Source organism: Botryllus schlosseri, chromosome 14, assembly GCF_051294905.1.
Source record: "Botryllus schlosseri isolate E-star chromosome 14, Bs_hap1, whole genome shotgun sequence".
In the NCBI taxonomy this organism is placed as follows: Eukaryota; Metazoa; Chordata; class Ascidiacea; order Stolidobranchia; family Styelidae; genus Botryllus; species Botryllus schlosseri.
Window position 1 is genome coordinate 10,562,439 of NC_137249.1, and position 20,387 is coordinate 10,582,825.

Genomic DNA, 20,387 nt, shown 5'->3' on the forward strand with positions numbered 1-20,387 from the left:
GCGAATCCATTTATGACTTTGGGAAATTCGCATATTAAATTCCGACCCGAAATACAGTCAACATTTTCAAGTCGGGACTTAATATCTGACGTGAAAGTTTCATGGCTGCTGTGAATTTATAAATCTGTCGCAAAACGGGAATGAGCGGAGTTTCTATTCAAATCGAAATATTGAATCAATTCGTAACATGTCCAACATGTCTATATCTGCCCACAGAAATCAATTGAAAAATACACGCTGCACCGTCGTTATGAACTCCATATCCGAATTTAATTCGGCTAACTTCGCTCAAAAATCCAGCTGAAATATTCAAATCTAATTTTCGGAATTCGTGTTCATTTGGTGAGTCATCGCCACCGTACTGACACGACGATTTCGACGTGTGGCTCGTGATCCAATTTGTGCCGGGCGATATCGAGGCCATTCTCCGCAGCACTGACGTCACAGAGGTCTGGATGAGTGACGTACCGCGAATAGTCGCGCGGCAACTGCCGTTGCGGGTGTCATTATTTAGTGGTTAAGCTTTCATCTGCCGCGCTCGACCTTTGACGCGTTACTGTTATTGACCTTAGCTTTCGTTGCCGTATTCGCGTTTACGCGAAGATAGCGGTACAGGGTGTACAAGTCGGTGTTGGTCATCTCAAAAACTCGCGGACATGTCCGGAAGCATTGATCTCCCATGCGGTCGCGAAGGGGTGTCATATTGCGAATTTCAATGCCTTGCGCGATGACAGGGTCTCTGACACACGGTGCGTGCGCTACACTATTTGCAAATTGTGTTGTGAGTTTGCGAGATATCAGTATCACCCGCAGTTGCTCAGCGACGAAGTGCTCCTACCTTTTCAGAGTGCCCAAGTTGACTTTGCCTACCAACACTATTGATGCAAGTGTTCGAGATTAGACTATACTTCAACTTCTGTTTGACGGCGACGACTACTTTGACCACGTGATGGATTAGCCTGTATTATCACCGCAGCCTATACGAATACTCTTACTCTCTCACCTTGTAGCTTCTCGTTGGACGAATTTTCGTCAGAGTCCTGCAGCAGCGGCATTCTGCGTCGACCCCCTGGCTGCAGCAGCGTCTCGTGGAACTTAACTTTCGCCGCGTTGCGCGCGTTTAGCGCGCTGATCGCGTCCCCGTAACGCGCGCTGTTCCAAGTCGACCGCCATTGCAGATAGTTATTCGTTTTCTGCTTGTCGTTGTTCAACCGCTTGCGCAAGTCTTCCAGCTCGGTCAGCTCGTCCGCGCTTTTTGTGTACCCGTTCTGTTTCAAGTCGGCCGATTCGAATTCGGCGAACTCGCTAATAGAAGCGCCACGCGCGTGTCCGTTTTCCGGCGCCCCCACGTTTTTAGAAGTCTCATACTTTCGATAACTGTATTCCCTTCGAAACGAGGACGTGCTGGAATTCGCCGCGCCGCAGTCGAAGTTGTGCGTGCGATACTGCGGCCGCTGGCCGTGTGTTATTTCGCTGCAGCGGAAGCATATCAGCTTTTTGAAGGTCTCGCGAAACTGTCGACTAAACAGGGTGTAGACGCAGGGGTTAACGCCGGACGACACGTATCCGACCCACACGAACCTAAAACGCGATTGAAAGTTATGGCGATTCTGTGGCTGTGTGTCGCGGTAATTACGGCTGGGAGAAATCAGGTGTCAGAAAGATTTGTTTCCTAATATTAAGCTTCCAGTTAAGCATTCGAACATCGCCTACGATGGCGTCATAACGGTAATAATGACTTAAAAGTTCAAACTTGTATCATTTTGCGGCCTAAATTATTTCCTATTTCTGGATCGTGAGTATTTCGTAGCGCTTTGTGATCATCGTGACGCTCGATCGCGCTGCTGGACAGAGATGTGAATATTCGTATCCTTATGCAACTTGTTCGGTGCTGAGACAACCTCGGTGAAATGAAGTATTTGAAATCGAAATTATATATTGCGTCGATAAAATATTGCTATTGATGCGATGAAATATTGCTATTGATGCGATAAAATATTGCTATTGATGTGAAAGCGAATGTTTCCGGTACAACAATCGACTCACAATACGCTACAGAAATCATTACAATTAATCCCTGCCGGTAATATGTTCCGGCGCGTTGGAGAGGGTCCATTTCCCTGATTGCTTTGATTTGATTTTCGCGCGTCGAAAACGGTCCAATCTACTCACCAATTCATTAGATTGCCCATCAGAGCAATATCGCAATCGAGACCGTAGCAAATGCACATCCCTGTACACGCGTTCGTGATGAAGAAGGGACACCAGAAGATGCAGAACAGCGTGAAAATCATGCCAAGCACCTAACAAATATAGATAGTTATTTAGTTACGGATTATGTTTTTCGGTAACCTTGTTTGCCGCTTTCTGGAGTTTCAATTTTCGTGTCGCCAGCGAATAATACGCGAAGCCCCGAGAGGATTTCCTATTTTGATTTCTTTGTGGCGAAAGTGACCTAACGGGGATAATACGCGTCGTTACGTTTTCTGCTGGCTGTTTGTTCACGGTTTCCAAACGAAGATACTTTGTAACAATAGGTCTGCCTGCTTTGAGTCGGCGAGGGCAAACGTGCCCGTGAATAAGCCCGTTCGAACAACTATTGACTCGGGTTAAGTTGCGGGGCATCCATCATCCGGTGATGTAATTCTCGATTTCGATGTTTACTAATGCGGAAGACTTATGTTTCGCGCACGAGTTAAGGTGTTTTGCGTTTGCTGTGTCATGCAATTCCGTTCAATATCCGTGAGTTGATTTTCTGGATTCCATCGATACCTCGATTGTTTTCTCAGGGATTAAGATATAAATTGGAATGACTTGCTATTACGACGCTCAGTTATCCCTGAAATTGTTGCAAATAATATTAGTACCACCGATAATGGGACGGATTTCGTGAAAATTATATATTGAGGTTTAGGATAATGACGGGGTTCACCCAATTTTGTATCCAACTTCATCCTTATTAGATTGCAAATTTCGTATCTAAAACCCGACAAATATCAATGTCGTGAAAGCGGTTTCGCGCCTGATCGTGCGCTTATTTTCTCGCAAGTAAGCCGTCGCCGTTTTGCAACCTTTCACGAGATTGTGGTTAAAATTTCGCATACCGATGGTATGGCTTGATTCCGGCTGGAGCATGCGAGGAGAAAGTCGAATCAGATAAAATAACGAAACAACAACATTTTGCACCCATACATGTTACAGTGTTAGCAACATCGACGGCGGGCGAAGTCTAGACTTCTGTTTAAACTTGTGATTATGCTAGAATTTATTTTTTGACTGTTATCGACCTGTTGAGCATTTTTTAATTAGTCGGCGATCAGACCTTTGAATATCGCTCTGTCGCTAACGTAGGCCGCCGTACATTCGACCCAGTCCGCAGTACTTGTGAATAGCCACTGCTGTGAATATATTTTGACTTAATAATTATAATCAGGACTTCATCTAATCATCGATCGACACCATTACCGAAGCGCATGGCGCTCGTATAGGGGACAATGTAAAGCTAAGCAGTTTTGGTTCAGCTATCACCGTCACGCAAACTTGTGAGGATTTTAGCGCGGTGTTTTACTGGTTACGGTGGGAGTCTGTTGTTTTGATAGCCTGACTGCGAAGCACGCAGTGCCCTCCAAAAGTGGTAATCCCTGCTGTCGTTCACGTCGAAAAATATAATCGAACCGGGGGCTTTGCCATTTCATGCCGCCGTCTTGAGTTACATCCGCGCCGCGGCACGTCGACTGCGTGTTTTGCATAATTCACCCGCGATCGTGGATTAGTCTGAATTCTCTTGCTCGGCTCGATAGAAATGGGATTACTACGAGAATTACCGATTTCCAGTAACCCATTAGGTCTCGGTAAGGTTATTAAATCCGGTGTCGGAAATCCTACACGAATGCGGTGACGGATTGGTGTTGCGTCTAGCTGGAGAAACGTTGCGTCGCATGTAGGGCTGGGCAAAATCGAGTACCTGAGTGATTCGATTCTGAATCACGTAATATGCTTCGAGTCGAGTCGAGTAATCGAGTATCACTCGTTATGACGTCATAACAGAATGTAATACGTCAAAGTTCAAATATGTACCGTTTATGCCACCACAACGAATATAATGCCTGTTATCCTTCTCGTAAATGATACTTTGGTATTTTTCTACCATACCGATTTCATTCCACTCGGTGACAATGTTGTGGGATAATCATGAGTTCGAAAATGTGCTACGTCCAGTAACCTTCGTAGCTTTGTAGGATATGTTTCGTATGCTACCATACCGCCAATCAACAGGCTTCAACAGTGGATGATGGTAACGAAACTATAATTCTAGTTGATGAATTAACTTTCAGTGGCGATTAGCGTATAATTTCAGTACTCGAAAAAACCGTATGTTTCTACTCGACTCGAATCATTAAAATTAATACTCGATTCAGATTCGAGTACTCGAATCATTGTGCCCAGCCCTAGTCGCATGTTAGATAATGCGCGTTGCTTTCTCATTTGTGGGTTTAGATTCATTCTAAAATGTTGCATTGATTAAAGATACTTTCGGCATCGCTAAGCATTCAAGGGATGTCCCTATGGGCCCATTGATCGCCGTTCCTGGTATCTCGAAAGTATATTATACGCTGTAATCATCTGGGACTGAAGCCCGATGCAAGTAATTCACTCCCACCTTGGACGCTCTCTGTTCCGTTGCGATCACGCGGGACCTTGCCGAAGCTGATATCCGGCGCGTTGAAACCCGGCTGAGAGGGAACTTGGACACGACTTTCGACAGCCTTATGTTCGCCCGCGCTATCATCGGCGATCTAAAAATAACGCGGAGGGCATTCAGATTCAATACCTACGCGCTACCGGAATAAACTTGACGGGCGGCTTTGAGAAAATCTATTTGCGGCGATGTACAGCGTTCTTGTGTGAGATATAAACGCCATGGCGGTCCCGCGAACGGCGTTGAAGGATACGTTTCTCTTAATTTACGACGTTGCCGTTGCGATGCACTCTCGGGGATTCGGGAGATTTGAAATGTCCATTCGGCGGAGGCTAAACCCCACTTAGTACAGCTAAGGACTTGTGTGTGTCTTTGTACGCGCTCAATTCGCTTTGTCGGTTCTTACGCTTTGCGTTGAAGCATGGTTGTTTGACTGTTTGTCACGAAGCTAATGCGGTGAGGTGATTATCAATCGCCGTGTCGCAAGGAACATGGCCTTGTCGTGGGATCAGTAGCATGTCATTAGCGGCTTGGAGCATTCCCGTGAGGCCGATCTGGATTTGTACGACAAGCGGCGAATCCCTTACCTCCCGCACACTTGAGGCTGGTTCGACATGTTGCTCGTGTCGCTAGCGTCGCTTTCCGACTTGCGCAGCGTGCCATGCCCGGTTAGATTGCCCGTGGCGGCGCTGTCTTCCTCGTACTTGTTCGGGGTGGTATCCGAAATAGATCTAGGCAACGGACGGCTGAATCTCTTCTGTGTTGAGGCAATCTCGCTCGGGCTGGTGTTGGCGTTGCAGTCCGCCAGCAGCTTGGTTTCTGTGCTCGTGCATACGATGTCGGGCAGAGACGGCATGGCTTCGTAGGCACCGACTGAGCCTTGCCGGCTGTATCCGTCTCGTATGCTGGCCAGGCTGCCGCGGGTGTGTTTGAAACTTTGGCTGGAATATGATGCGAATATTGTGTTTGCAAGTTGGCGAAGGTCATTCATTGTTATGCTATCGGTTGCCCGACATTTAAGCATGAGGAACAACAATAGAAAACGACACTTCAGCATGTAACTTTATGACCCTCAACTAATCCTAACCCCGAAATTAACCCTTCCCAAACCGACAACAACTATATCCTAAACTTTAATACCTGACTTAGGAGCCGAGCTCCGAAAGCTCGTTTGATAAATGAAATTACTTCACAAGAGGACGTTAAATACGGTCTTGATACTAAATATTTCCGTAAGTTTACCCGACAATGCTCAAGTGTCGCATGCTCATATGCCTACGGACCTATGTGCTATCTAGTGAATGCCACGTTATCTGTGTGCGATCGGCGCACTTTAGAACACAAAATACCAAGACAGTACAGCGTCATCAGCGGGACATTCATATACTGCAATTTTGGCAGTCTATGCAAGACGTTGTCTGGATCGAAAATACATGTTCTGTTGTGTCAATGGATAGAAAATCTAAACATGTATACATTTGCTTAGCCGGAGCGGCTCTGGCGCGGTTTTTTGGTTTCGTGCCCCGAGAGGCTGAATCGCGTATGCCTTTGTTGTTGATTGGTTTGTTCTGGGTAGGTGTCTGGCAACGACAAGCTTTGAATTCGTGATTGCTCATATCCAAAGCGTAATCACAGATCCGAAGCTTACACCTTTGTACAGTATTGAAATCTTTTCTGGAAGCTGAATCAGTTTTAAGTTTATTTGTAGCCGCTAAGGGTAACTCAGTGACGGGAAATATCGTCGGTATGCGCACAAAACAATTATCACCCGTTAAAGCACGACTATACCTGACTTTTTCGCGTGGTTTACGCGGTGGTAAACTTTCAGATTTTCGACTACTTACGTCGTTGACCCGCGGCGTGTACACTATCGCGACCTCGCGCCTAAAACTCACCCCGATGTCAACGAAGAAGACCTGGAAGGTCTGACCGAGCGCGAGCTAGTACCCTCTCGTCCCATGATTAGCTTCACCATTTTCGACTGCTTTTGCAAAGTACGTATCGTCAGCGAGTAGGTCACGAACATCACGACCAGCGGCAGAAAAAAGGCGACCAGCGACCCGTATATCGTGAATTCCGGTATGTTGATCACACACATGCTGTCGTCGAATATGTAACTCCGGTCTTTTCTGCCTAGAATCGGCAATGGCAGCGATATTCCTGAAATATATAGTCGGCTTTGATTGTAACTCGTAAATCATCGCTGTCGCAATTGCGCCGTTATTGCATTCTCTCTGTCTCCGATACGCGGGGCTGGTCATCGACACGGATGAAATACTAACGACAGCCAAACAAATCGCGACATTAATAAACACAAGTAGAAGTGATTGAAAAATGATAAAAATATATTCATATTGAAATGAACCCGAATATTTTCGACTGACACTCGGCAAGGGTAATCGTCAGCAATTGGTAGTAGAGAATTGGCTAGAATATTGTTTATCAACAATCGCATCACGAAATATGACGTCACCGGCAAGAAATTTCGATGATATGGATGATTTTCGATATGCATTGTTCTTTTCAATTCTCTACTAGTTACTGACGATTAACCCGGACGAGTGTGAGCCGAGAATATTCGGGCTCATTTCCGCACTTCAAAGAAGCTCTTCCGATAATAAAAGAGTCAAGACTTCGCCCAGTCCTAATCATGGCCTCATTGCCAAAAGTTAATCTAAGAAATAGGACGATATGGCAAGATAGGTGACCCTGCGGACACGGTTCTTTTCTAGTTTATATTTTGTCACGCATTCAAAGGCGCCGAAAAGATCTCGCTACGTACGATAATGATGTGCTGTTGCAGAAATTCATTAGAAACACCGAATTTTATCCATTTTTAGCACGGGCTTTTGACAATCGGACGTGACGTCACGTTTGGTCGTGTTGTGTTTGCCGCTTCCGCGTATGTAATTATAACTTGTATTTTCGACCATGTCTGTCTCACGCCGCCCTATTAGTACTGTGGCCGGGCACTCCAAGTGATGGTCGTCTTATAACGAGGGGCTTCCTGTAGTTTTGCAGAGGCTGTTATTACCGTGAACGGGATATTTACTCCATAGAGTCTTTGCTGGGTTATTATTGCTTTACGCCATGCGATGTGAAGAGGTTTTCATAAAATTCCGAGGCGAAAGCACGCACTATCTTATTCAAGCCACGGGCTTAATCTGCATAACAATTCGAAATCCTCACAACGTTGTATTTGATCCATCGCCGTTAGTCAGAGATCACTCATCATGGGCTTGGGTTCCAAATATATAGTTAGAGATATGACGTGTACTTGTACAAAGACGGGATACGCGGCGGTGTTAAACTCGCGCGTCGCATGTAATTTGCCTTTACCTCTTCCCAACAAGTTCGCACGGCACGCGTTAGACACCCACAATGTATAATGTGTCGACCTGCGTTTCGGTTCCGACTGTTGCTAATTCGCAAGGACCCGGCTGCTAGCCGAAAGACCGCTTTTTCCAAGTGGATTCCGAGTGTTTGTTCAACGCAGAGAGTTCGATTGATACCGCATTACGTGCGGCTGTTCAACAGTGGGAACGCGGAAAATGCTTGGTCGCCGTTACCGCAATAATGTAGGGAGCCTACGGCTCGCGCATACATCTCTCAAGCCTACGCCGTTCTCGGGTCACTATAGCCGGCTTAAATGTCAACGAAGTGTGGTTACGAAGCACGAGTGATTACGTACTGCTTTTCAAACGCGATCTGTAGTGGCTTGGTCTGTATACGCGCTGAATTTCTAGCGGGCATTACGGCTTTCTAGCGGGCGTTATGGCTACCGTGGGTGTTTCCCGTGTCTGAACGCACTTGAGTTTATTCACTTGTCGTGTTCTTATCCTACACACCTGCGTCTTTAACGGAGTGGAAGTGGATGACTTTATATCAAGAACAGTAAACGGCGACATACCCAGCGATACGCCCCAAACTAGGATTATCCGCTTCGTCACTCTTTTTGATATCTTTGCGGAGTTCATCATTCCGGACCGCCACTTCATTTTGCCCGCTGCATCAACTGTAACCAAAGGAAATGTCGGTTACTATTACTCCGGCACCGTTTCCGGCATGTATTAAACACCCACCCGTCGAAGACGAATTTTTGTGCGCCCACCCGTTGCTTCTGTGTCGGTGGCGAAAAGGTTGGGCCAGCGCCCAGTATCTGTCCAGCGATATGGTGCATAGGTGGAGAATCGAGGCCGTGCTGAAGCATACGTCCAGCATCACCCATATTCCGCATAAGGTGTCCGAAAACGGCCAGTTGTAATCTGAGAGAGAAAAGAACTTGTTAAAAGCAATATTCAATCGGGACGGTGGTTCTAAACTCGGGTGCCTTATGGACTGATCAGGATTGCCCGATTACGCGCATCCAAATTCTGAGTAGCATTTGGGAAGCTGACAACTAAAATAGGGTCATCAATATACACTCCAGTTGGCTGTGGTCGTGATGGGCTCATCATCTAGGACAGAACAGTGATGACGTTCAGTCATATATTTCCGGGTTGCTGACCATTTTTAGTTATGTTCCCCTCAAATCTCGCACTCACGGCGTACTCGATGCGAACTATTATCCCTTATATGGGGTGCGACGAGGTCAAATCCATCCGGAAATTGTTGAATAATAGGCAGGTTTTGTAGGGATAATATGCCGTGGCATGAAACGCTCTCCAGTGTTTGTATAAGGATGTGAACATTATATAAGAGATTTTGGCGATGTCACTCTGTTCGAATTTAATCTATTTCCATAGCGGATAGGTCCTCTCGCGCAGAATGCTTATGCATCTATTGCTAATATAATGTTTGGGCCGTGCAGGTTGCTTGGGCTTGTGTTGATGTCATATTTGCGGTCGGGTGAAGCCGCGTTATTTTGGTATCAGACCCCCTGCACTGATTTATGTGGTTTTGGTATGTTCTTCCCGGTCGTATTCACCGGCGCTGCGGCATTTTTCCGCAGCACCAACGGTGCCGTCCGCATACGATGCACCAAATCGTAAATAGATCAGCAACAGATAGGTCGTTATCAAGTCAATCTTCTCATCCTTGACAGACATATCTATCTGCTAATCGCGCCTTGAAGGATTAACAATATCAACACCTTGTATCAATGCGTTTTGTGGTGTCACGGCGGCTGATGAACCGCCGTGCGGAAAAATTTCTGGCTGATTTGGACAGCGATTGCAGTAGTCTGAAATTGTTCCGTTTTCATTTTGACTAGCGCGTAATGCGACGAAGAAATCCAATCAGCGCCGACTTACTGTTTATGATCATGACAAGACTCGGCGGCATGACAGTTATGGCCACCAGTAAATCCGCCACCGCCAGCGACGTGAGAAAGTAATTGGTGGAGGTTCTCAATTTGTGATCCAATTTCACCGCTAGTATGACGAGGATGTTTCCGGCCGCCACGAAAACCACGATCGGCAAGACTCCCAGGGCAGCCCAGTTTTTCGGATTATCTGAAATTAACAAGATCGCGTTTTAGGCTAGCGCGCAAATCCGATTTTGGCGGTCGCCTTGAGCAGCTTCCGAAACTTGAGTGTTTTGCCTCGAGTTCAACAGAAGCGGTGACGTAACGCTACCAGTGGCCTGTCGTAAAGTTTATTTGTTTCGAATCTGACCAATCTTGACTCTATCGACGTTGCATCTCGTGTTATTTTGGGTGGGAAACGGCGCGATTAAATAATCCCTGTCGCTTTCATCCGGAGGTTGTTCGCGATCCATTTTGTTTGCAGGTGTCGCGACACGCTTGCAAATTGAAGTATCAGTGTTTCGTTGTAATTGATTTCACTCCGTGACTTCACAGTATTCTTACCGGAATTATCCGTGCTGTTATACACAGTCGTTGGCGAGATCGTGCGGTTGTCGACATCATGGGTGGCATTCGTAATTCCGCTTCCGATTAGGTCCATTCGTGTATGAATATTTGATCAGAGTCTCCGTGATGCTTGAAATTGCACTTGTTGAGAACACTCGATTCTATAATCCCTTGCGTGAAATAGTAACTCAACTCATTCTACAAGCTGTTAATTTGATCGACGCTGAAATCGGTTGGCGAAACATCTGGATTAAAACGCAGTTACTTTAAAGACATTTTCGAGTGTGTGCGTACGACGCGATGGCGCGCTGTTGTTCTAGCGCTGAGTTCTACAGATTAGGGTGCTTCATAAATCATAGCGTTTTGAAGTCCTGCGGAATGATATCTGCGCAGTATGTTGGTAACTTCGGCCAGCGCGTATCTGCCGACTGGGTGACTTTGCGGATTAGGGGGTTGGAGTCGGGCAGACACTGATTAGAATGAACGCGCGTAATTGGCCGAAGAAATTATGCCCGCGCTGATGCAGCGAAAAACTAACCGATTAGCGCCCGTGTCTAGCATTGCGAACATATTACCTGTTGATAAGACGGATTTCAAAAGTATGGTATCGGGTATTACCGCGCTCCGTCATTATGATACACTATCAAATGTTTGCGTACGGTGGGATACCCGATCCGCATGTTTAAATAGTTGTAATTGCACACACAACTAGCATTCTTAAGCCTTTGAAGTCTTTCTGATCACGCCAGCTTTATGTGATAGTTTATCCTGCTGTAAAATCCATTTCGCGTAGTTAACCTCTTTGATTACACCACATGACACTGGCGCCGGATCTGGTATTTCCGATTGCGCATGGTACCCTTTGCGTATCTTTCCTGAGATATCGTGTTTTATCGCCGCATCCAGTCTGCGTATGATTAGCTCTGGCCCGCGCTTCGAAACCGAAGGATTGCTACATCTCTTCGCTGGAAAAACATGTCATACGCGGACCTGCTCGGCTAACTCTGAGATTGTAATCTCTTGTGCTACACTTTCGCCAATATTTCTGCTGTCACTATAACACGGATCCTTTTCATTTTTACAACGGAGATTTTCCTCCGTGCCGCCTTTCTCTTTCACTCTATCTCACCTTATATACTTATGTCTAATACGCGATATAAACGGCATGAGTCGCAAAATCGCATGTAGTCAGATAGCGCGTTTCAACTCAACCCGGCTATTGTATGTCTTCTCATACGTTTCGCCTACTCCTATCGAAATCCCAACACGGGGCCATTGTTACCGAAAGTTGGCTCGTCGTGGACTTAACGAAACCTGTGTGCTTTTCGCGCGTTCGATTGCATCGATAAATCGGACTGAATTCCTTGTTCAAACAGTCCTTTATCCTAGGCTTGCCCGCGACCTGAAGAGCGCTAGAGCTCCCGCGTTCGCAGCGCGTTGCGGGGCCGTATTTGCGACGCCATTTTCTTACAAATCTACTTCGTGAACTCTCTAATCACTGGCAGTCTCGTATGCGTTGGCGTCAAAACTTCAACTTTTCCGTACCGGGTCATGCGCGCTCCCCGGCGTCCCGCTTAACAGTGTTTCAAGTTTTGGCACGCTCATACTAACGCGATATTGGAAATTCCCAATTGCCTTTAACCTGATATCCACGGATTAAATACTTGTCGGTACACTCTCTAAACTGGAATAGAGGATGGTTAGTTGGTTACGTTTGCTTGAACACTTTGTTGTCTCGGTTCACATGTTGTTTTAGCGAATTCCCGCACTGTTCAGAGAGAAATACGGCCTTTTCAACTCGTCTCCAACAATGTTGCTAGGGACAACGTGTATTTTTGTTCCAGTGATTCACATGGGATTTTCTTTCTGTACCTGAATGAAGTGGTCCACCGTTGAGAGCCTTTTTGAGTAGTCTCAACGACGAGTCGTGCTAGTAAAATGTGTATCCCGATAACCGCAAAACACGACCCTGATGGGACTCGAACCCACAGTCTTCAGCTCCGGAGGCTGACGCCTTATCCATTAGGCCACAGGGTCGAACGCCCGCACAAGTGGATTTGAGAGATTCTATACTTACGGGTGTCTCGTTTTATTCGCGCATTGCTGAAAGCGAAGCGCGTTGCTTATCGATTTGCTGTTTTCTCGTAATGCGGTTTACTACCTTCACCTCGTGGCGACGCTATGCCCGATATTGAATAGGTTTATTTATTGCCATGCTTCTGTGGGAGTTGTTTGACTTCGATATTCGAGGACTAAGGCTCTCAAATATTATGCTTATGCTGTTACATGTTTACACTATCTTCACAGATTCCACTAGGGCCTAATAATATGGATGTGTATTTCAATATTATGAAGATGCACGAATATTAATGCAAAGACATCACCTATGATTTATTATGATGGCACGAGCTTGAAAGACTCAACAAGTATGCTGCTAAATCTGGTCCCACGCAATAGGCCTACTCCGCACATGTTGTAAACCGATACCACAAACTATAAATAGATGATATAAACCAATTCCACCATAACAACTAAAACTACAGTATTTCATTGATATTTCAGATACTGGGGCTCTGTATTAACGTAGTGGCGTTGGCCGTTGTCTGATGTTTTTACATTAACATGTGAACGATTTCCAAGTACATTCAAGAAGTTCTGCAAAGATTTCCAAGTCTGAAATCACCCACTTACCCAGCTTGAATATTACAACACTGGCAAATGCTATGTGCTCCTAGTTTGGTTTTAATCGTAAAAACAGTGTAACGTCTGTATTGGAGTTAGTACAACTTGGTTTTGAACAAGACTGTATTATTACAGGACACCTGAACAATGCCCAAGCGTTGTCTCGTTGCTGGCAGAGAGTTACAATCCACACGTTCGTTATGGTGCGGCGATTGCCCTCGGAATAGCTTGCGCCGCCAGTGGCAGTAAGGTAAGCTGTTGTCGAAAAAATATTTAAAAACAAATATTATATGATGCGGTATATTCAGGACGCATTGGGCTTGTTGGAGCCGTTAACGATTGACTCGGTCAATTACGTTCGACAAGGTGCACTGATTGCGTCGGCGATGATATTGATACAGCACACAGTGGGAACTTGCTCCAAGGTGACTATTGGCAGATGGCTTTCTTCCTGCACGAAAGATATGAAATTTTGGGGGCGTTGTCAAAGCCCTTTGAATAGAACTGATAAAATTTATTTAGATAAAAAAAGAATGTTAATTGCTAACATTGGTCGGTTACCTGAAATGTACGATTTTATTTGTCCAGGTGAAGCACTACAGGGAGCTCTACAGAAAAGTGATTTCGGACAAACACGAGGACTTGATTGCAAAATACGGTGCGATCATTGCTCAAGGAATCCTCGACGCTGGTAAGAAGTTAAGCTGTGTCAGTCACCGACAGTTTTTTTACGCAGATAGTTTGGATAGTTATTGTTGCATTTTCTCTAATCGTGTTGATACTATTCCTTGCTGAGGTGGTCATTAACCAAGTACCGGTACTTCAATGTTTAAGTACTGAGGTAGATTTTGGCTACTCGAGTGTTTATGTTTCATGACTACTTCCATTTCTGCTTGTAACAGTTCTAGGCAGAACTACATACTTCTTACAATTTGGCTTGTGAAAGTAGGAACCAGTTTTGGGACACTTATGCATCACACGAGTCAAATTGTCATAAAGAACCGCGTGAACTCCCCACCGTTCTTTATGACGGTAACTGAATATATTTTTATAGATTCCAAATGTGTGTATTGGTATCAATGATTTTGAAGATACATCTTGCAGTTACGATGGTAGCCACTAGCCACCTCTGATTAACCAATAGTATGCGAACCCCCCTCTTCCCGATATATTTTTCAAAACTATTTGAGTACTTGTCTGTCTTGTCTTGTACATGTCTTGCTTTCCCTTGAAATAGATTTGTTGGAAATTGCTACCTCTGCAGCACCTTTGACTGCTTTGATCACCTCGGTAACTTGCCCACTCGGTTTTAATGTATTTGACAATTATTTCGTTAGTCTCATCCATTTTACCCTTGTTTTTTTGACAGGCGGCAGAAACCTGACGCTGTCCTTGCAGTCCCAGTCCGGTCACATGAACATGGCGTCTGTCGTGGGCATGTTGGTGTTCTGCCAATTCTGGTTTTGGTTCCCGCTTTCCCACTTCCTGTGTCTCACCTTCTCGCCGTCTGCCGTCATCGCCCTCAACGCAGACCTGAAGGTGAGTCGGCGACATTTCTTTTTCGCTCTACACATTTCCAAGATTTGACGACTGCCGACAATTACCCCGTACAAGCGTCAGATGAAAATATTTATTATTTATTATCAGTAGGGCTGTAGGGCGATTATTTTTTACCTAATATATTCAAGATTTTGTGCTAGAAATGAAAATTTGAACATTGTCGACATTAAAAAACAAAATTTTGCCCTCAAGTATTTAAATTAGGGATTGTTGCACATGATCTTAGAGTTGTAGTTACATTTCTACATTTTTGGTTGGAACTGTCTGTCCTTGCGAAGTAGCTTGGCAGGAATAGAGAAAAATATTCAACATAAGCGGTCGTTTACTGGCAGCATTTAAGTTTAGTGTGTACTGCTGGAGTGCTGGTAACACCTGCTGCTTCATACCGACAATGTTGTCTACATCGCCTTTTTTAAAACGCGACCCATTGATGCCATGTCACGATCCACGCCATTACGTTTCAGATTTGAGATATCGGCGTGAGCTTGTAAAAACTGCTGACCTACTAAAAATTTCAGTCATTTTTAGGCGTGTAGATCATCGCGCCATGTCACCTTAGCTGTTTCATTCGACGGTTTATCGTTGACAAAAAGTAGACAATAGGCCATCTACAACAGAAGTCTTATAAAGTAGGCTAGAAGATGTCAAATGATTAAGTTCACTGACAACGCAACCTCTGCGCGTGCAGTTTGCTAGAAAAGTCTTCACTTCGTAAGCAATTTTACAAAATTTTGACTTTTTTCGCATGTCACAAAATATAGCCTTAATTTCAGTTATTTTGATATTTACGATTATAAATATATCAATATTTTCAATAGTAATTGTTTTTATATTTATTTCCGTATGAATAGACTATTCAAATGTGTGAAGTTGTGTACACCTCCGGAGTTCCATTAACGAGGACGTGCTTCACAGTCGTCACCCGTGTCTTTTTGCAGATGCCGAAAATGGACTTCGTCTCGAATGCGCCACCGTCGTTGTACGCCTACCCTGCTCCTATTGAAGAAAAGAAAGGCCGTGAGGTTGCCAAGGTCGAGACGGCGATCCTGTCTATCACGGCCAGGAGCAAGGCGAAGGAGAAGAAGAGAGCGTTGTCTGCTTCCGCTTCCGAACAATCTACGTCGTCCTCATCGAAATCGGAGGAGAAAATGGATGTGGTATGTTTGTTGGTGCGTCGGCGAGTTGTGTAGCCGAATTTTTACGTGTGGCGTGCTTGTAGGACGCAGAGAAAAAGGACGAGGTGAAAAAGGAGGATGGGAAGAGCGAGAAGGAATCTAGCGATGCGAAGAAGGAGGTTTGTTTTTTGTTTCGTATTGGTTGAAAAGGTGACGCTGACGGTAATCTCGTGGAAATGGTGTTTTCGACTGAGGTGGTCATAGTGGATACACGAATAGAAGTATATTAATGAATTTCTACTAAGTTCAAGTAGAAGTAGCAGTTTCCTGGGCATGCCAAAACTACTTCCGAGTTTAAGTAGAAAAAGTAAATTTTTGTGGGGGATGGATACTTTGAAATTTGCAGTGCCAGAGAGTAATCTGGACAAATGTTTCAGAGCTGTGCGCAACGATACATGTACGGTGTACTGGTACTCGCATCCGAGTCAAGTATCAATTGTGATGATTTGAGCCGAGTCAATTTTTTAGCATGAAATTATGCGCCATCGTACCGAGAGTATTACTTTATCAACGGAAAATGTAGTTTCAATACTTGATTTCCACCGGCTGAGCTTCAAATACGAAATAAATCATTTCGAATGATTCATAACAGGCACATTTTTCTTGCGGCCACCGTAAATAATAACATTATTTCTGTTATGACGTCCAGCCAGATAGGTGGTACTCGAATCAGTCAGTTACTGGATATTGCCCAGCCGGCTCATACTCGTTTTCAGGAAACGACGACAACTTTCAGCGTTGTGAAGTGCATCTTTGTACTGTTGCACATTGTCCGCAGAACACTTCTTCTTTATAATTTGTCATCTCCTCTGTAAGCTTCTTGGTCATGATGTCTTCCTCTATACTCCCACCTTTGTTATATCGTCTACAACTGCCATTACTTTGCTAGTTGGAAGTTTCTGTCATGGTCATGACATGGATTTGATACCTGGTATCTGCGGTTGTGACCTGTGAAACATTTGTATATTTAATGAATTGTGACTGACAAATGCTTCGGTTGAGAAATCTCCCGAAGCGGATACTTCTCCACCTTATATATTGTAATCGATGGTAGCTTGTTCCTGCCAGGATTATAAAAAAATGGGACATATTTTATAAACAGGTCGAAAAAGAACCAGAGCCTACCTCGCAAGTCTTGTCCAACCCATGCAGATCGGTTCCGTTGCAACTGAAAGTGATATCAATGACAGAAGATGCTCGATATGAGCCCTTGAAGCCGGTAAGTTACTGCGAATCAACTTTCATAGGTCGCACTCGCTACAATTGTTTTTCACTTTATTTCGTAAGCATTTGTCATTCAGCGAAATAACATGTTTCATATCACTTTTCTAACAGTTGGCTTGCGGCGGCATCATATTACTGAATGATCGCAAGAAAGAGGAGCCTGAAGAATTAGTGGAGCCTATCAAAGGTGAGCTGTCGCACGTTGCGATTTATGATGCCACAGCCCATGCTACTGATGAATCTGCTATGTTGCTATGTGCTCTAGGCACCTTCAACGAGATACCGTTTATGATACTTTGGAATGTCATCCAATGTGCATCCCCGGCACATCTTAAATTCAACAAGGAGTGTGTGGGCATGTGGAAATTGTTCAGAACTCCATAAAATGGTACCTAAGCGTGCCTGCAGCCCACGTGGTATTACAAATGTAGGTAGGTGTCATGCACTAGCTGATGTGGTCAAAACCTAAGGGTCAAAAATCAAGAAGTGGAAGTAATCTGAAAAAATAACCGCTGGAGCACGTAGTACTTGGTTACAGACCACTTCGCGGTTCACATACAAGTCAAATGTCCCATAGTCGAGGGTCCAGAGAGCCACGTTGATTTTGACCAATCCATTTGTCATTTCTTCATGGTAGAATTGAAGCTATCATAGCATTTTATCCTTGTACAGTGGGTGCAGCGACCAAGGAAGATGACGAAGGGGACGAACCAGAACCGCCGGAGCCGTTTGAATACAAAGAATAGTTTCCGGCTGAAACAATACCTTAACTTTGGGCTGACTTATTCTAATAAATTTGTACATATCCGTCTGTTACCATGGGTTGCCCTGTTACGATTCACTGGACGTTTGTTTTGTGTTTGGGGTAGTTTGGTGTTATATAGTGCCAGTATTGTGGACGTCTGAAAGATGACTGAAAAATTGAGTCGGCAGCCGCAGTTTTAGAAACAACTAGTTGGTGATTGGCCTGTTGTCGAGTTTAGGAAGAAACCCTGTTTCACCGGTTGAATCACACCGAACGTAATGATAGGTTGTCACAGCTACAGAAGATCGTAACCTGGTCGAAGTGGTGATGAATTATGTTTGTTGCTGTACATTAGAATAAGTTATTACTGACTGTAATGGCAATAGATTGTGCTTATAGTGTGTCAAGAACAGCACCGTAACTGCCGCACCCCAAACCCCCCAATTGGGGGGGGGGCCCGAGCTTGAAGGGGGCCCAAAATTATTTCGTGAATTAGCATAAATTATAGAGTATTTTTTTTAAATTTATGCAACTTTTTCAAAATTTTTTCGCGCTGCGCGCGATGTCAAACTGCCAAACATCTTGAATATTTGTACTCTTACTCCAAGAAAAAACACGCAAGATTTATAGAAATAGACATATCGGCGTTGGCCATTACCGCGCCGCAACGCACCAAGACATATAACGATTTAGGACATATTACATGCGACTCCAAGAAGTGTGCCAGAACGATCGGCAATGCGAAAACTTGGCCGAAAAGGACTGCCCTTACGCTGTCCGAAAACTTCGTTATACATACAAAATGCATATAGGTTTAATTGTCAATAGGCGCCTAAATGACTGGCGCCAAATGTTACTGTCTTGGTAATCTGAACCTCAGAAGACAAATACCATCCCGCAGGGAAACATTATATGGCAGTGAAGAAATACCAATTTGAAATCTTCTGCGTCTTTTAGTTTAGTACGTTTGGGCCATTCTATATTTTTTGATATAGCAGACAGGAGGTCACGTCACGTCACATCATGTAACGAAATCATACCAACGGGTCCGCCCGCCCGAAGATGTTTAATTATTATTTACTGGCCCTACAGTTTCCGGTAAATCTGATAACGTGAGCAGAGAGGACAATGAAATTGATAGCAATATATATGCAATTCCCAATCTTATTGGCCGCTTTTATCATGAATAGGGCTGGGTACAGCAATGATTCGAGTACTCGAATCAGAATCGAGTATTAATTTTAATGATTCGAGTCGAGTAGTAACGGACGATTTTTTCGAGTACTGAAATTGTACGCTTCTCACCACTGAATGTTAATTTATCAACGAGAATTATAGTTTCGATACTCATTTTCACTGTAGAAGCCTTGGAACCTTGATTGGCTGTATCGTAGCATACGAAACATATTGGTACAATAAAGCTACGAACGTTACTGGATGTAGCACATTTCCGAAGTCATGATTATCCCACAACATCATCACCAAGTGAAATGAAATCGATATGGTCGAAAAAATACCAAAGTATCATTTATGAGAGGGATAACAGGCATTAAATTATTTGTGGTGACATAAGATTTAGATATTTGAACTTTGACGTATTATATTATGTCATGGCGTCATATTGGGTGATACTCGATTACTCGACTCGAAGCATATTACGTGAGGCGAAGCCCCCCAGAAGTTCGGTTTATCACCGTATGGGGGGCCCATGACCAACGTTTTGGGGGGGGCCTGACGAAGTGCTGTTACGGCCCTGGTCAAGAAAGTTCGCATGGTGTTATAATAAACCTTCAACCGCAAATGGGTTGTGGAGATAGATAGGAAGTATGTTAACCCAATCGTATAGATGCGACGTAAAATGGTTTCAGATCTCTGCCAATCAGCCCAACCCGTTGAGCATTAAGTATCTGTCAGCTTACCTACCCTTATCCTCCGTCTTGTTATCGCGCGCTACCCAACTCGACTGATAACGCTACGACATTACTCGGCTTCAAAAGGTTGGGGCGAAACTTCCATTAGTATTTTCTACATTATGGGTCGACTCTTTATGAATACTATCAATCGAATACCTTGGCCTAGAATTATTGTGATAAAATCCAAAGAGCATGTTAAAATAAAGGATGTACAATTGTACACTTGCGCAGTTCTCTGAATAAGAACTATTCAATGGTATATTGAAGTTCTGTACCTCCAAGAAGCTCTTTGAATGAGAACTACAGATCTGTCCTAAAATAGGCTGACGATGAAGATGAAGACTGGCCACAGTACAAAGGTAATGTGCATGTGCATTGTGCATGCGTCGACACGAGGTTCAGCCGAAATCGAGATCATAACAGGGATCGGGCAATATCAGAACGTCTAGGCCTGTTTGAAATTCTACCACGTAAAGACGCGGACAAGTTAATCTTTGAGCACCCTAGTCCATAACGTCCATGATGAGATGATACCCAAGGCAGATCGATAACAGCGTAGCCCTCAGACCATATCAAA

At 44.4% G+C, this 20,387-nt stretch overlaps 2 protein-coding genes and 1 non-coding gene across 3 annotated transcripts in view; 1 reads left to right on the top strand and 2 right to left on the bottom strand.

Annotated features, from left to right (window-relative positions):
- The window catches only part of LOC145455594 (26S proteasome non-ATPase regulatory subunit 1-like), a 31,345-nt gene extending 13,377 nt beyond the window's left edge, over window positions 1-17,968 (top strand). The window contains exons 15-23 of the mRNA XM_080333572.1: window positions 13,329-13,443; window positions 13,502-13,618; window positions 13,782-13,884; window positions 14,563-14,732; window positions 15,692-15,910; window positions 15,973-16,047; window positions 17,031-17,147; window positions 17,264-17,339; window positions 17,825-17,968. Of these exons, the coding sequence (XP_080189698.1) occupies window positions 13,329-13,443; window positions 13,502-13,618; window positions 13,782-13,884; window positions 14,563-14,732; window positions 15,692-15,910; window positions 15,973-16,047; window positions 17,031-17,147; window positions 17,264-17,339; window positions 17,825-17,898 (1,066 nt within the window). The 3' untranslated portion in view covers window positions 17,899-17,968. The remainder of the gene's footprint in view (window positions 1-13,328; window positions 13,444-13,501; window positions 13,619-13,781; window positions 13,885-14,562; window positions 14,733-15,691; window positions 15,911-15,972; window positions 16,048-17,030; window positions 17,148-17,263; window positions 17,340-17,824) is intronic.
- Window positions 1-20,387, bottom strand: part of LOC145455596 (5-hydroxytryptamine receptor 2B-like) — a 176,945-nt gene that overhangs the window by 633 nt on the left and 155,925 nt on the right. Inside the window, exons 2-10 of the mRNA XM_080333573.1 lie at window positions 10,509-10,734; window positions 9,952-10,152; window positions 8,782-8,964; window positions 8,610-8,714; window positions 6,595-6,859; window positions 5,287-5,640; window positions 4,661-4,796; window positions 2,173-2,303; window positions 1,004-1,581 (exon numbers count right to left, since the gene is read on the bottom strand). Coding sequence (XP_080189699.1) covers window positions 1,004-1,581; window positions 2,173-2,303; window positions 4,661-4,796; window positions 5,287-5,640; window positions 6,595-6,859; window positions 8,610-8,714; window positions 8,782-8,964; window positions 9,952-10,152; window positions 10,509-10,605 — 2,050 coding nt within the window. The 5' untranslated portion in view covers window positions 10,606-10,734. The remainder of the gene's footprint in view (window positions 1-1,003; window positions 1,582-2,172; window positions 2,304-4,660; window positions 4,797-5,286; window positions 5,641-6,594; window positions 6,860-8,609; window positions 8,715-8,781; window positions 8,965-9,951; window positions 10,153-10,508; window positions 10,735-20,387) is intronic.
- Trnar-ccg (transfer RNA arginine (anticodon CCG)) lies at window positions 12,476-12,548 on the bottom strand. Its single transcript has one exon. It is a non-coding gene; the product is annotated as a tRNA-Arg (tRNA).